Raw genomic sequence first — 15,112 nt, forward strand, 5'->3', positions numbered from 1 at the left:
AACATTCCTAGTGACAGTAATAACACAGAAATGCATACGATAGTTCCGCAATGTTTGGAAAGACGTTTTTGAACATCCATCCATGCTAAGTGCGATCTACCCCAAGTGACGCGAATGTCGTGCTTTTCAAGATTTACCCAAAGTTTTTTTTTTCTTTTTTCAAGAAGATTTCAGGAAGACGTCTCTGGTCAAGTTTCGACGGATAGGGACTTTTGTGGTTCCCTTGAGAGCATGGAAATGGTGATGACGACGGGGATCTAATACGAGGAGGAAAGACGTCGAGATCTACGCAGCAAAAGATGACAGCGACCACCAAGAACATTGTACATAATTGTCCAGTGCATTCCAGTTCCAGTTCCAACGGGGTTAGATTTGGACAGAGGCGAGGCCAAAACCAATGTGTAATTGCGGCCAATTGCGCAATTTATTCTTCATTAGGAGAGGAAAACATGTCGTCGTCAAGCTCGATACTGCTTGTGGCAAGAGAGAGTAAAAGCGGGGGAGCGAGAGAAGATGAAACACGTGAGCGGTGCGAGGATGAGGTCGGCAAGTTGGACTTTGGAGGTCCGGGATGAGATACAAAGATGAGCTGCGCACCGTGAATTGCCAGCCACCGCATTCCACCAAACAGCAAACGAAACGGGCCGGCAAAGTGGTGCCATTTGCTTCCCTCCTCGTCTCGCAGGGTATCCCCTCTCCCTCTATCCGTCCGCCCCTTTGCTGGCACCGGCACTACTGCTACGAGTGCTCTGTTTACCGCGGCCATCAGCCTCCGAGCCGCGCCGTAACTCCCGTCCCGAGTATCGCATCAGTAAACCACCGCCGGATCAAACCCTAGCGGCCCGCCGGCGATGTCGGCGTCTCCGCCGCCGCCCGAGGACGCCGTGCCTCTGGCGGGCGTCGGCGCCGTCGCCGTCGCCGGCAACGACAAGGTCCTCGCCGCGGCGCACCACATCGTCAAGTCGCTCGCCACCTCCAAGAACGCCGCCGACGACATGATCCGCATCCTCTCGGGCTTCGACTACCGCCTCTCCACCATCACCTCCGACCTCTTCCACTCGCCCTCGCCCTCCCACTCCCACTCCCCGACCCACGCCGCCTCCTCGGAGGCCGAGGGCCTCTCTCTGCTGGATTTCGACGACGCGGCGCAGCTCATCCACCTCTGGGACACCACCCCGGAGGCGCTCGTCTTCGAGGCCCCCGAGGACGACGCCACGCACTACCTCGCGGCGGTCGACGTCGCCGTCGACCACCTCGCCGCCGGGGGCCCCGCAGCCGCCTCGGGCCGCGCGGGCGTCGCCGTGCAGCTCGCCATGGCGCGCCTCGAGGACGAGCTCCGCCACCTCATGCTCCGCCACGCCGTGCCGCTCGACGCCAGCGGCCTCTACTGCTCGCTCCGCCGCCTCTCGCTCGAGTCCATGGACGACCTCGACACCTCCTCCGAGTTTGACCCCACCACCCCGCACAGCCAGGAGGGCGCGCCAGATACCGCCCGCAGCGCCAGTCTCGTGGGGAACCCCTTCGACGACCAGCTGTTCGACCTGGTGCGGCCTGACGCTGTTGATGAGCTGCGCGCCATTGCTGAGCGGATGGGGCGCGCTGGCTATGCAAGTGAACTCGTGCAGGTTTACTGCGGCATCCGCCGGGACCTGCTTGATGAGTGCCTCACAGTTCTGGGCGTCGAGCGGCTCAGCATCGACGAGGTTCAGCGTGTGGAGTGGAAACAGCTGAATGACAAGATGAAGAAGTGGGTGCATGGCGTCAAGACGGTTGTCCGTTCCCTGCTGACAGGCGAGTATCGGCTCTGCGACCAGGTGCTCGCAGTGTCTGATGAGCTGCGGAACGAGTGCTTTGTTGAATCCACCAAGGTTTGCATAATGCAGATTCTTAACTTTGGGGATGCTGTGGCTGTGTGCCCTCGTTCGCCGGAGAAAGTGTCCCGGATTCTTGATATGTATGAGGCACTTGCCGAGGTAATTCCTGAGCTCAAGGAACTCTACTATGGGACTCCTGGGGATGATGTGATCTGTGATTTGGAGGGTGTCCTTGGGAGGCTTGGGGATGCAGTCAAGGGTAACCTTCTTGAGTTTGGGAAGGTTCTACAGCAGGAGTCGTCACGCCGGCCTATGATGGCTGGTGAGATCCACCCAATCACACGTTATGTGATGAACTATCTTAGGTTGTTGGTCGTTTACAGTGATACGCTTGACAAACTCTTGGATGAGGATGCTGCCGGAGATGCTGATCATAATGCTTCAAATGGAGGTGCTGATGATGATGAGGAGTATCTGCAGAGCTTGACCCCACTTGGACATCGCTTGGTGAAGCTCATGTCTTACTTGGAGGCCAATTTGGAGGAAAAATCTAAACTGTACGAGGACGGTGCACTCCAGTGTATATTTTCCATGAATAATACACTTTATATTGTCCAAAAGGTGAAGGATTCTGAGCTTGGGAGGATTTTAGGGGATCATTGGACACGGGGGCGCCGTGGAAAGATTCGGCAAAATTCCAAGAGCTACCTTAGGATATCGTGGACAAAGGTTTTGTCCTATCTCAAGGATGATGGTCATGGCAGTGGGAGTGTAAGTCTTGGGAATTCAAGCTCGAGGGTCAAAGAGAAATTTAAGAACTTCAACTTTGCCTTTGATGAGATTTACAGGAGTCAAACGCTTTGGAAGGTACCGGATCCTCAACTCCGCGAAGAGCTCAAGATATCTATATCTGAAAATGTGATTCCAGCATATCGTGCTTTTCTGGGTAGATATGGTAGTCTAGTGGATAATGGAAGAAATTCTGGTAAATACATAAAGTACACCCCAGAGGACTTGGAAAATCAACTGTCTGATCTTTTCGAAGGGTCACTAGGGTCTGCCAACCATTCCAGAAGAAGGTTATAGTTCCTATGACAAAATTTGGTTACAGGTATATCTTTACAAGGGGTAGTATATTGCTGAACTGCTGGTTGCATGTATTGGATTGGTGCATGTTCCCTAGTTGGTATGGTGCTGTAATACCGCAGGAGTCCACAGGAGGATCCTTTGGTTCAGTCAGATTATGTGTAACAAGAAATAATGTACATGTATTGTTTTTCCAGTGTACTCATTTCTTTGCACACTACAATGTCCAAAATCTAGATTTGGCACCATGTAGAGGCATGCTTCTTGGAATATATTGAACATGTTATATGTGTTTCAGTTGGAATAACTTGCAGAAGATGTGGGAAAAGGGCATGTTTAGGCCGCAAACCATAAGTAACAGAGCTTGCCATTTGCATGCTTAGAGAAAATGAAGTGAAACAAACATGTCTTATGCAATCCGTGAAGCTACGGATCGTAAAACGGACCATAGTGCAAAATCCGACTGATCGTACTGTTGAAGAAAGTAAGTATCATTAATTTGATTGCTGCGCAAAAGTCTAGACACTTCCTTTTTTTATGCTCACATACAACTTATGTTACCTTAGAATGAATGTTTATGTTTTCTCTAGTAAGATATTTGTATGAACTAAACGCATTTATCGTCAGAGTCTGAAACAAAGGTTACTTAATCAGACTGTAGGGCATAGTGTCAAAAAAATAAATTCAGACTGTAGGGCAGTGGTACAAGGTAATAACGATCTTCAGGCAGTATACGTACTAATTTAGAGGTGTCATTCACACATCGGAATACTCTTGCTATTTTACTGACGAAAATGTAAGTGTTGATGAGTTATATTGGGCTATTTTCTTATTTAAAACGAACAATATTTCATTACTACTGTTAGGACTCTTTTCTTGGTGTTGGCAATTTCTTATACTCCCTCTGATCCATATTAATTGCCGCTGACTTAGTACAACTTTAGTACAAACTTGTACTAAGTCAGCAACAATTCAAACGGATAGGAGGGAGTAACTTAATTCTACCATTCTCTTCTGCCTTGGTAAATTCTATTTAATATATAATGTGCATCTATCATTCTTTAGGGTCTGAACCTTTCCATATCTATCATGGCAAGGTGTAACCCTCTGTAAAGTAATATAAGATCATTTACTTTAGTGATCTAAACGATCTTATAAAAGTTTACAGAGGGAGTATCCATCTTAGTAAACTGATTTGATCTTCCATAACAACTATTTATCATAGTTATACTTCTGAAGGCTTGCTTATGCTAACCTCAGCCAGATACAATTGGCAGTTTACAAAGTGGGTCATCGTGGTCTCATTATTTGGGTTCTTTGAGATACAGGGATAATAATAAGCACATCGATGGTAAATGGATGTGAAGAATTCAGGGTAGAGGTTAAGACATAGGGGTACTGCCCATATGGGAGCACACTAGGTTGTTGAAATTTTCAGTGGTTTCTCTAATGCTCGAAAAGCATCAAAAGCACACCTAGTACTCACTCTCAAACTTCAAAATTATGAAAATAACAGTTAGTGCTCACTGCATTTCTGTATGGCCTGTATTTTTGCAATCTTTTTTTAAAATATAGGTTTCTATATGTAATTAATGATTTTTCTATTGGGTTCAAGTCCTGGAAACAGCCTCTTACAGAAATGTAGGGAAAGGCTGTGTACTATAGACCCAAAGTGGTCGGACCCTTCCCTGGACCCTGCGCAAGCGGGAGCTACATGCACCAGGTTGCCCTTTTTTTTTCTATCTTTTACCCCCTTTTATCTCTCATCTCTCATTGTCATTTCTGGTTAACATGGTGAATATTCTCGCTCGTATTAATGGGCTTTATCAACCCTGTGACCCTTGCAATTCCGTCAGAGCAAGTACAATAATGGGCTTATAGCCCGCTTACATGGCACTTTTGTCTGTGTGAAGGAGAGAGACATGGAAAAATGATGGGAGTGGGCTCTCATGCAAGAGCCAAGCTATATGCGTACTCCTAGGCAAATGCAATAAATATGACAAAAGAGATAGAGAGAAGGTGAAAAAAAATACTCCCTCTGTTCCTAAATATAAGTCTTTTTAGACATTTCAAATGGACTATAACATATGGATGTATATAGACATATTTTAGAATATAGATTCACTCATTTTGCTCCATATGTAGTCACTTGTTATAATCTCTAAAAAGACTTATATTTGGGAATGGAGGGAATAGTACTCTTATAGCCAACCTTATAGCTAACCTTGTTGTATGAGTGACTATAAGTGATGACTATATATGACACGACAACATCATATAGCCAGCAGTTGGCTATACTACTAACCATGCTCTAATATGCCTTATAAAATGAAATGGAGGGGTTAGTTACTTATTATATGAAGTGAACTTAGTTTGTAACTTCATATTGGTGTAGCTTCGGAATGTGAGGCTTATAATGAAAGCAACAAGACATGTTTTTGCGAAAGAAAAATCAACAAATAGTTTGATAATACTTGCTGTTTCTTGCATTAAAGTCCACCAGATGAAGTGTTTTACTTGACTATTACTCCATTTTGGGTATCCCTTGTTTGATAAAGCTGGTGCAGCTTCATGAACTACCTGAGCATGGAGGGAGGAGGATGGTGCGGCTAGGTACTCAGCTTGGTTCACCTGATATAACAGTGGTATCGTTTTTCCTTTTATGTCATTCTACTGATGCTTCTTTGTAAGCCCTTCATGACCATTTGAAGTCATGGCTTGGTAGGTTTGCTTTCTGGAGTTATATAGAAATGAATATGGTGTAATTCACAATGAGCGGAGTCCTCACCTCTAAACTAAGAAACATTCTGAAGGATAGCGAACTATAATTATCGACCAATTGCAAAACTTAAACATTTTTTGCAGCTTCTTCAAGGTATGAAACAGGAGAAGTGTTGTATCTGAGCTGAGAATTTTAACTGTACCGCTCCACAAGTATTCCCGGTGTTCCCGCTCTTGTCGCCGTGATTTTGCTATAGTCGTCACCCTTTAGGATGGGTCCTGTGGCCACTTAGGAAGCCATGTTCTTATGTTGTGCAGGCATGCTATTGCACAATTTGAATTGCTCGTTATGAAGAATTGGAGTAGAGGAATATGCATTCTGGGATTAGGCTATTTGCTCCGTTGGAAAATAAGGCCTGTCTCAGGTAAATTTTATCAATTTTCTGGTATTTTAGCATATGTCACAACTCTATTTCATAATCCATCCGTTCCAAAATATAATGCATACTAGAAATTTTCTCTTTTTTTAGTCGAACTTCATCAACGCTGTCCAAGTAACGCTTTCAGTACTAAATATATACCATATGAAAGTATATTCCACGACAAAGCTGATGGTATTTGTTAAGTATTAGTAGATATAGATATTTTTCTCTATAAACTTGGTCAGAGTTAGGGGTGCAGGAAGGCGTCCCGCAATATCCCGCGAAATAGCCAAGTTAGTATACAGTTAGTACTCCCTCCGTCCCAAAATAAGTGTCTTGAGCTTAGTACAAATTTGTACTAGAGCTAGTACAAAGTTAAGACACTTATTTTGGGACGGAGGGAGTATTAATTAAGGTGACCCACTTCAATCTGTTTAGAACTAACTTTTTTACCTTTGAATTGGAAGCGGGACGGGTTCGGGCTCCGCCCTGCACACCTAGTCCGAGTCTTTGAAGCTTCACTTTTGAGAAAATCAATGCGCATTATATTATGGAAACGAGGGAGTACTCTGTTTTGGGGTAACAGTCCAACAGATGACTAATAGAAGTGGGCAAATAGATGGTATCTTAGTAAGTTGGAACAAATATGACATTAGCAGTATGGAGCCAATATCCACTTTAATTTGTTTATGTTGAAACATGCAATTTGCAGTCTGCTTCGGTGCCGGCGCTATGGCACCCCTCTGTGGCCCATGTTTAGCCCTACAGCATCTGTAAGACTGAGAGTTTCATCGAGTGTTCATCTGACAGATTGAAAGCTACCTTGTTGAGATATCCTTTTTCTCTCCATTGGAAGTGCTTCTTATGTTATTTCTGTTCTTTTACTTTTGAGCCTCTGTATGTTTGAAGTGTATGTACATGCAAAATAAAAGAAAGTAAACAGAATTGATTAACTCCACAGTTTTTTTCAAATTGAGGATGGTTACCATTTGTGCATTTGGAGGCTTTATAGTAGTGAAATACTCCATCGTCACTCCGCTTTAAATTACCACGCCACTCTGCTTTAAGCTATTTTTAATTGCTTTGATTAGAGCAATGGAAGTACTGTATCTAGTTTGTGGTAATCCCATGAAGGGCCTCGGACAGCAATCAAGCAGATAGATTCCACTTTCTGTTGGTCCTTGTAAGGTAGGAGTACCCTTGGAAGAGAGTGAATGAAGATGTGGAATTCACATTCTGCATGGTTTAGTAATGCGTTTTAACGTGATGATCGACAATACTGATCCTAAATGGCAAGCTTGTTGTTGTTGTTGTTGTTGTTGTTGTTGTTGTATGTATGATCACTTCATCCATGCTTGCACTAGGGCTGTCCTCTCTGAACAGATTTAAGACTTTAATCAAATGGCAAACTCGTTGATGAATCCTTCCTTGTAATATTGCACCTTTACTACACTGGCAAGTGGCAACTTAGACAAAGAGGTTACTGGTGCAATGCTTGGTTGGCCAATCATCATGTGGCCAGGCCAGCATGGACCATAGTTCTGCTACCTTATTATTTCTCCATGCTGTGTCCACCAAATCTCTTTGGTAATATCTAGCTGGAGACTCGGAAATTTGTAGGGTAGCAGTTGTACCGGGGTGGTTATTGGCCTAAAGGCATGCATGTAATGCTGTAACCACCTAATGAGCCGGAATTGGTCTGGCTCCCCTCCTGTTTTAGAGTAATAATAACATAAAAGTTGTGCATCTGCATCTGGATCTGGTAAGCTGGGATTTTATATGTTTACTCAACGTCTTTTTTAAAGAAGGGCACTGGCATCTTGACTCTTGAGTGACCAAACTCACTATGTTGTCACTGTTCCTGCCTCCCTCCCTCCATCCACCGATCTGGTGGAGTGGTTCTAAGTTAACTGCTACTATCTCCATCCATCCCACCATGGATATGATATGAGTCTTAACTTTGATCACTGATTTGACCAACAAAATGTATACCATTTGAAACTTCTTTCAAATGCAAAATCCATTTGAGACATATTATGTTGGTAAAATACATGATCGAAGTTAAACCAAATTAGAGTGGCCTTGTATAGATGGACGAGGGGGAGTACCATGTACATCTTGAACTTTGGTCTAGCCACATCATCACTTGTGGTCGCCCAAGACCAAGAATGTCTCGCCCGAAGAGCTTAGCTTAAATTTCAACATAACGACGAAAGGTGACAGTGTTGCAGAGCTTGCCTTCCAAAAGAGCAGGACCGGTGAAGCAATGGTGACAGAATTTATGCAACCGTCAACAAGAAAGAAGAGAGGCACCATCATTCTCATCGCAAGGCTCAGGCGATTCTCAGATTATTCAACGCACACTGTCATCCACCCCATTGGTTCATTAGTCCTTCCCACAGAGGTCTCTCCACAGCAACAGCAACCGCAACCCCAACTTGAGAAGAAGATTGGGAATGAGCAAAAAGAAAGATAATGTACATTTTTTGTACATAGTAGTACACAGTTTTGTCAGACGGTACTGTTTGCGGGTAGGGGAACGACGCCGTCGAAGAAATCCCCAAAGTAATGCCGTGGCTCGTGCACCAGCTTGGAGATTATGTCCCTCAGCGTGATCACCCCCTCGGTGTCCCCCTTGTCGTCGACCACGTAGATCCTGTGGATCTTGGCCGAGTCCAGCTTCAGTATGATTTCCTTGATCACGTCGTCTCTTTTGCATGTGATCACGTCGTGCAGCAACGGCGACGCTTCGTGTTGCTCCTGGAGATGGTGCCGGACCGCGCTAAGGAAATCCTTGGCTGAGATTGTCCTGTGAATGCATCCAGCCAGAGTCATACAAGAGGGCACTTCTCAAGAGTAGCAATTATCAGGTGCCATGGTCTGCCTCAGTGCATGGTATTCGAGAGACCGGATTTGAAAAGATAACAAAGCTCATCAGCAAGTACAGTATACACCAGAGTTACAAACCTGTATTGTTTGTATATCTTGGGGGCACTCAGAAGATATTGGACATCTCTGATGCTAATGTTACCAATTGCTTTCGTTCCATTTGTGTTCATAACAGGCACACCACCAACCCCCTTTTCCCTCATCAGTTGGAAGGCTTTTAGGACTGGCTGGTCTTCATTTACCTATAAAGGGCAACACCAAGGCAACATTGAGTTTTCCTTCTTTTCTTTTTTTTTTTTAGATTCAGGTTTGCGCTTGAGTTTTTTATTCTTCAGTTGCATAAACCAGCTTACAGATTCAATTGTATAGTTGTTGAGCAGCATGATTCTAATAAACCTTGTCCTCATTATATACAGATTAATGCGCCAAACATTTACAAGGATGAGATTACACATTCGGGAGGTACCTTAACAAGTCTGTATGGCTTCATCAGAGGAAGGCCCAGTTCAGATAGTTTCTTGGTTCCCCAGCTTTCAAACCAAGGAAGTCCAACACACTCTGCAAGCATGTGCACAACGGAAGATTGTGTAATGATATTCTCGATCTTATTTCCCCCCATATCTACCACTGGGAGGCTCTTCATCCTGTACTTGGATAGAAGAAGCAGCATGGTGAGGAATGTGTCAGATGTCTGCAGGGCAAGAAATGGCGCCCATCGGAAGCTTCCAGAGATATCGCCAACCTACGACATTACAAACTGTGTCATGGATGGGTGCTAACTAGAAGAGAATATAAGTATGTGACCATTTTCACTGCAGTGAGAAGGGGTCGGTCGGTCACCTTTGTGTTCTTGTAGAACTCAGAGGAAGTAAGGGTTTCAAAAAAACTTCCACCCACTGATGCAGCTTCATCTGATTCTGAATCAGTGGTGGTTTCTACCCTGCCAGATGACGTTCTTCTGAATGTGAAAGAGCCTAACCTAGCTGCTAGATTGGCCACAGGTGATCCAACTGCAGAACCAGCTGTTCCGTTACCTGAAGCATCAGACTGATGCAGAGGAGAAGAAGAAGCAGTTATAGTCAGACATGCACGAGCGTGAAAATAATCAGTTCCACAACTGACATTACAAATAAAGTTTATAACTTTCTGCAATTGTAGTGCATTACTTTGTTTTAAACTACCTACCTTTCTAATCATTCTGAATTTACTTAAAGGTCAGCATTTCAGTGATGTGAAGATGCATTTTGACAAGAGCTTAGAAAGGTGAATGACTCGATGGACAGTCCAATGATATCAGGCCTAGGTTAAGGTCATGATCAGAGCTCTCCATTTCCCTTCAGACACAATTGATAAAATATTCAAATATGTGGCTCAATGCTTTTAATGAGCATTGAGCCACATATTTGAATATTTTATCAATTGTGTCTGAAGGGAAGTCCAATTGAACAGTGTTCTTAGAATATATCGGAACTGAAAGCGTATCTTCCAAAGTTACCCTCTAGACAAACAACGAGACAAAAAAGTTTTCCACCAAGAGGTTCATCTTGTTACTTCTAGATCTACCATTGTGATTTTGAATGTAAAATGGAATTCATTTGGTTTAGATGAGGATAATATTGATCAAAGCTGCAAACATATCTACATGTTTTGACTAATGATTCACGGATTCATGGTGATCAAACCGATCTAGCTATATAAAAAAGAATTGAACTGAAGAGAGGGAGAGATGTATAAACCTGATGAAGCAACCACATTGCAATACCAGCAAATTCCACAATACCGATGTATTTGTCTATCCAAGTAGCATCCTCTGGAGCATCGACGTTTCTTATGGGTGCGCTCAAAATTTTATTTTTGGATAATGTCTCAACAGTATCAGCAAGGCTGGCATCCGAAGGTATCTCGATCACTGCACGAAGAAATATCATGGTAGACATTTAGAATTCAGAGTGACTATGAGACAATATGTGTTAAAAGTACATGTTCTGTATATTATTGTTTACAGCCATACATTTCAGTAAAATTATGGCCTTACAAAACCATGGTATCGGCTATTAAAAATATCAAGATATTCGATTTAGTAATGACATATCTATATTAAATAACATGCAACTGTGTTGAACCTATCTGATAATGTAACTCCATCACTTCAAAATCCACTTGTAGTGTGTGTGTGTGTGTATATATCTATATCTCTCTCTCTATATATAGGGAAAATACATACTACCATATAGTGGTAGTTACCTCTGTTCTCAGCGCCGTCCGATCTCATCTCTGGTGTGGCTATTGATTAACGGGTTGGTTGTGAAAATAGGCTCTCTTTTTCCACTTCGCCCGATAAGAAAAAGCGCCCGTACAGTTCCGACTATCATGCTTGGATATTATTTAATCACCTCACAACAGCAGGCATGCAGGACGTTTCGTGGCATCTCACCATTAGGAGATCAATGGATCCAATAATGGCGGAACTAAATTTTGTTACGGCCTATGTTTTAAAGGCGTCCGTAAGGCGACGCCTAGGCGACGCCTAGGCGTCGAGGCGCCCCCCCAGCGCTTTGCGCTTTAGGCGCCTAGGCGTCCGCTTTAGGCGCCTAGGCGTCGCCTAGGCGTCGAAGCGCCCCCCCAGCGCCTTAAAGCAAGGCGTCGCCTTAAAAACATAGGTTACGGCAGTCGCCGACTCGCCGGCAATTGCAGCCGATTAGGATTAGGAGCATGGATGCATGTCGCAAGGTATTCATCAGGCAAACAAAATCTTCTAGTCTCTTCCTGATTTGTTTCTTATCTAATATGAATTCATCGTTGATCTAGAGCATGGGCATACCTACGAAGATCCAGATGTGATGATAAGGAACAACGAGCAAGGCGACCGCAAGCCGACCAAGTGCGCAGTCACAGGAAGAGACCATCTTCGTACAGTAATTTCTTCTCGGACTGTATGCCGGTGTCATGGCGTCACCACCGTGGAGCCGTCGCCACGGCCGGCCGGCCGCTCCTATGTGATTGGTGGCTTCCTACGATGATGTATGGAACTACTATTATACTAAACATACCGCATGCTCAACCAGCCGCCGTCAACATGCGCTCTCCACCACGGCCGCCACTGCCGCCGTTGAAGAGCTCACCACTGCCTGCTACATCGACCCTATATGATCTTGGACGTGTCCACCCCAGCTATCATCACGTCTAGCACTACATGAGTCCCAATCCAATTCTCTAGTTACAGATCAGTATACGTACGTGCATGAGAAAGCATCATCACAAAGTCCAAGAAAGCTATGTGCTCAAAGTTTTGTTCCAATGTTGTCTCTTCTAGCCGACTGATGTTCTAGCTAGTAGTTACAGTTGCTTGAAGATGTAGTATCTTGGCAGATTTTTCAATTTTGCAATCTTGTACTTGTACGTGAAAACAGAATAGAACAAACACATGCATACTCTAGTATATTTGATCAGTATCAAGATGTACTTCTTTTTATTGAGATACTCCTCTTAGCATATCTATTTTTTGTAGGAAGATACTCTTTATTTTGGAAAATATACTCCTTATTTGGACATACTCCATACTTTATACTCCTTTTTAGAGATACTCCATACTACATACTCTACAAAGTACATATTCCTATAGAATAGTAGTATATTATATACTCCATTCTACGAAGTACATATTCCTATAGAATAGTAGTATATTATATACTCCATTCTTTCATTGAAATAATAGTATATTATATACTTCATACTCTGATTACATGTCCTAGATTAGTGAAATACTCTATACTTCATACTTTCTTAGAAGGAATATACTCCATACTTTCTTAACAAGATACAACATACTACATACTCCATACTTTCTTGAAAGGAAAATACTTCATACTTTCTTAACAGGATATGTACAACATACTACACTCCATATTTTCCTAAACGGAAGATACTCCATACTTTCGTAACAGAATACAACATACTGCATACACATTAATTTCATATAAAATTACTACATTTTCGTTGCAAAAAAAAAACTCCATTCTATATACTCCTTTGAGCGTTCACTCTCTTTAAAAATCACTCCATTCTATATACTCCCACTTTGGATGTACACAAAGTAAGAATGACAATATCACCATATAATTAATCCTTGCCGGCGGCATATATGGCCATACTTTTTTTTGTGGAAAATAGTCTTTTTTATGATATACTCCAATATTGTATTGCTACAAATACAGTCCACTACAAATACTCTATTTAATTCCTCGTACTAAAGATTTTCCTTCCGCCAGGAATAATAGGCGCCACGTCCACACATGCTTATCCAATAAACAATGTGATACAAGAACGTTACCTAGAATTGAGGAAGTAGTTCAACAACTTGCCGGATTATTTAATAATTAAACTAAATTAGTTGCTCTTATTGGATTGCATAGAACCCGTTAACCGCATCCATCTATCCAGTTGGCTTGCTGCTACGTAGAGTGTGGACACGTGGAGGTCAGCTAGCTAGGTGGTAGTTACCACTGCTTGTAGATAAAAAAAAAATATATATATATAGTTATAAATTCAAAGGTTCTATAATTGATCATTACATAAAGAAGTTTTGGTTTCAAATTACCATTGTTTTTAAGGCGTCCCGCCTTGGACGCTTAGGCGACGCTTAGGCGATAAGGCGCCCCCCAGCGCCTTACAGATATGCCCGCCTTAGGTGCTTAGGCGTCCGCCTTAGGCGCTTAGGTGTCGCCTAGGCGATAAGGCGCCCCCCAGCGCCTTAGGTTGCCTTACCGCCTTAAAAACTATGGAAATTACATTAGCATTTCTTAAAACTTGTTCGACTGAATCGAAGAAGCTAAGTGTTGAACACCGTACGTAAACAATTTTGATCATTGTAATTCCATTTCATACATTCATATGTATTATCCATGCAACAACTAATGTCATTAGTCCCTTAAAATTCAAGTCCAGCCGAACCCCTACCGCCTATAGCCAAATTTTAGGGAAGTGCAAAAATACTCACTCCAGCAGAGGTCCTATCCCGATCGCTCCAGGGCTCCCTCGATCGCTCCCTCCAGGGCGATCAGGGGGCCAACCCCAGTGCCCCGGCCGCCGCCCCCTCCCCCTCTCCTCCACCTCGTCGTCCCCAGAGACGTGCGCCGGCTAAGCCTAGGCGCCGCCGATGATGGGGACGGCGGGGATATAGGCTACAGCCCCGCGATCTGGAGGGACCGGCGGCGCGAGATCTCCCTTCGGTCTTCGTCTTTTCCGGCGGTTCGGCGGTGCTCCGGCGGCTTCGTGGGGAGGGCGGATCAGGGGGGGATGTGGCCATGGTTGACTGGTCGGCGGCGCCTCCGGTCAGATCTGATCTGGCCGGTGCCGCTGGCGGTGGTGGCCATCTCCTCCATCGGAGGTGGTCGGCCTGAGGCTGGATGGTCCGATCTCGAGATCCGCCATCTAGTTCCGGCAGCGAGTCAGGAAGACATAGTTGCCGGTGAAAACCGAGCCGATGGCAGGCGATGGCAGCGTCTGCATCGTTACCTTGATGAAGGCATCGCCGTGTAACTACTGTCGACCCACTCGTGCTGCTCCAGGGGAAACCCTAAGATCTGGTCTTCCAGATCGGACGATGGCGGTACTGCGGTGTCGTTTTCTCTCTTGGGAGCATCGTTTGTGGAGCAGAGCTGGAAGACAGAGGCAGGAGGTGGAGCGGCTTCGTCTTGCACGGAGCTTTCGGTCGATATGTCAAGTCATGCTTGCCGACAGGTGGTACGCTGTGTTATGCCTGGTCGGCAGGTGCTACGCACGACAGATCTTTCAGAATCTTCGTGGCTGGACGGACGAGCGCGGGGTGGTGACGCCGTGGTGGCGTCGACGGATGGATGGACTGGCAAGGATGATGCAGATCTCTCTCCTGAAGATGGGTCAACGGTTCGATGATGATGGCGGCGTCTAAAACGTGTGCATGTGGTGTATGCTTTAGGTCTGCTGCACCGGCTGTGCGTTTCGATACGTTATGTGGATGGATTGGCGACGGCACCGGTTTTAGATACGGGGAGTGAGAGCACTCCACATTATGGAGTTTTGTAGGTGTGAGTGGTGGCTTCGGGTGGCTTGATGTATGTTCTTGTTAGACCTATGTTGAATAATAAATAAAGATGGCTGTATGCATCGATTGATGCAGAGGCCGGGGGTCTTAACCTCCTC

At 44.5% G+C, this 15,112-nt stretch overlaps 2 protein-coding genes across 2 annotated transcripts in view; one reads left to right on the top strand and one right to left on the bottom strand.

Moving 5' to 3' along the window:
• Nucleotides 1-577: 577 nt before the first annotated feature.
• Nucleotides 578-3,204, top strand: LOC119364085 (exocyst complex component EXO70B1-like). Its single transcript, XM_037629490.1, has one exon. It carries the CDS (start codon nt 852-854, stop codon nt 2,898-2,900), a length of 2,049 nt encoding a protein of 682 aa, XP_037485387.1. The 5' UTR covers nt 578-851; the 3' UTR covers nt 2,901-3,204.
• Nucleotides 3,205-8,216: 5,012 nt separating this feature from the next.
• LOC119364086 (SNF1-related protein kinase regulatory subunit gamma-1-like) overlaps nt 8,217-15,112 on the bottom strand; it is a 9,741-nt gene continuing 2,845 nt past the window's right edge. Inside the window, exons 2-6 of the mRNA XM_037629491.1 lie at nt 10,669-10,841; nt 9,773-9,979; nt 9,399-9,674; nt 9,011-9,174; nt 8,217-8,852 (exon numbers count right to left, since the gene is read on the bottom strand). Of these exons, the coding sequence (XP_037485388.1) occupies nt 8,555-8,852; nt 9,011-9,174; nt 9,399-9,674; nt 9,773-9,979; nt 10,669-10,841 (1,118 nt within the window). The 3' untranslated portion in view covers nt 8,217-8,554. The remainder of the gene's footprint in view (nt 8,853-9,010; nt 9,175-9,398; nt 9,675-9,772; nt 9,980-10,668; nt 10,842-15,112) is intronic.

The sequence above is a fragment of the Triticum dicoccoides genome, chromosome 2B (genome assembly GCF_002162155.2).
Source record: "Triticum dicoccoides isolate Atlit2015 ecotype Zavitan chromosome 2B, WEW_v2.0, whole genome shotgun sequence".
NCBI lineage: Eukaryota > Viridiplantae > Streptophyta > Magnoliopsida > Poales > Poaceae > Triticum > Triticum dicoccoides.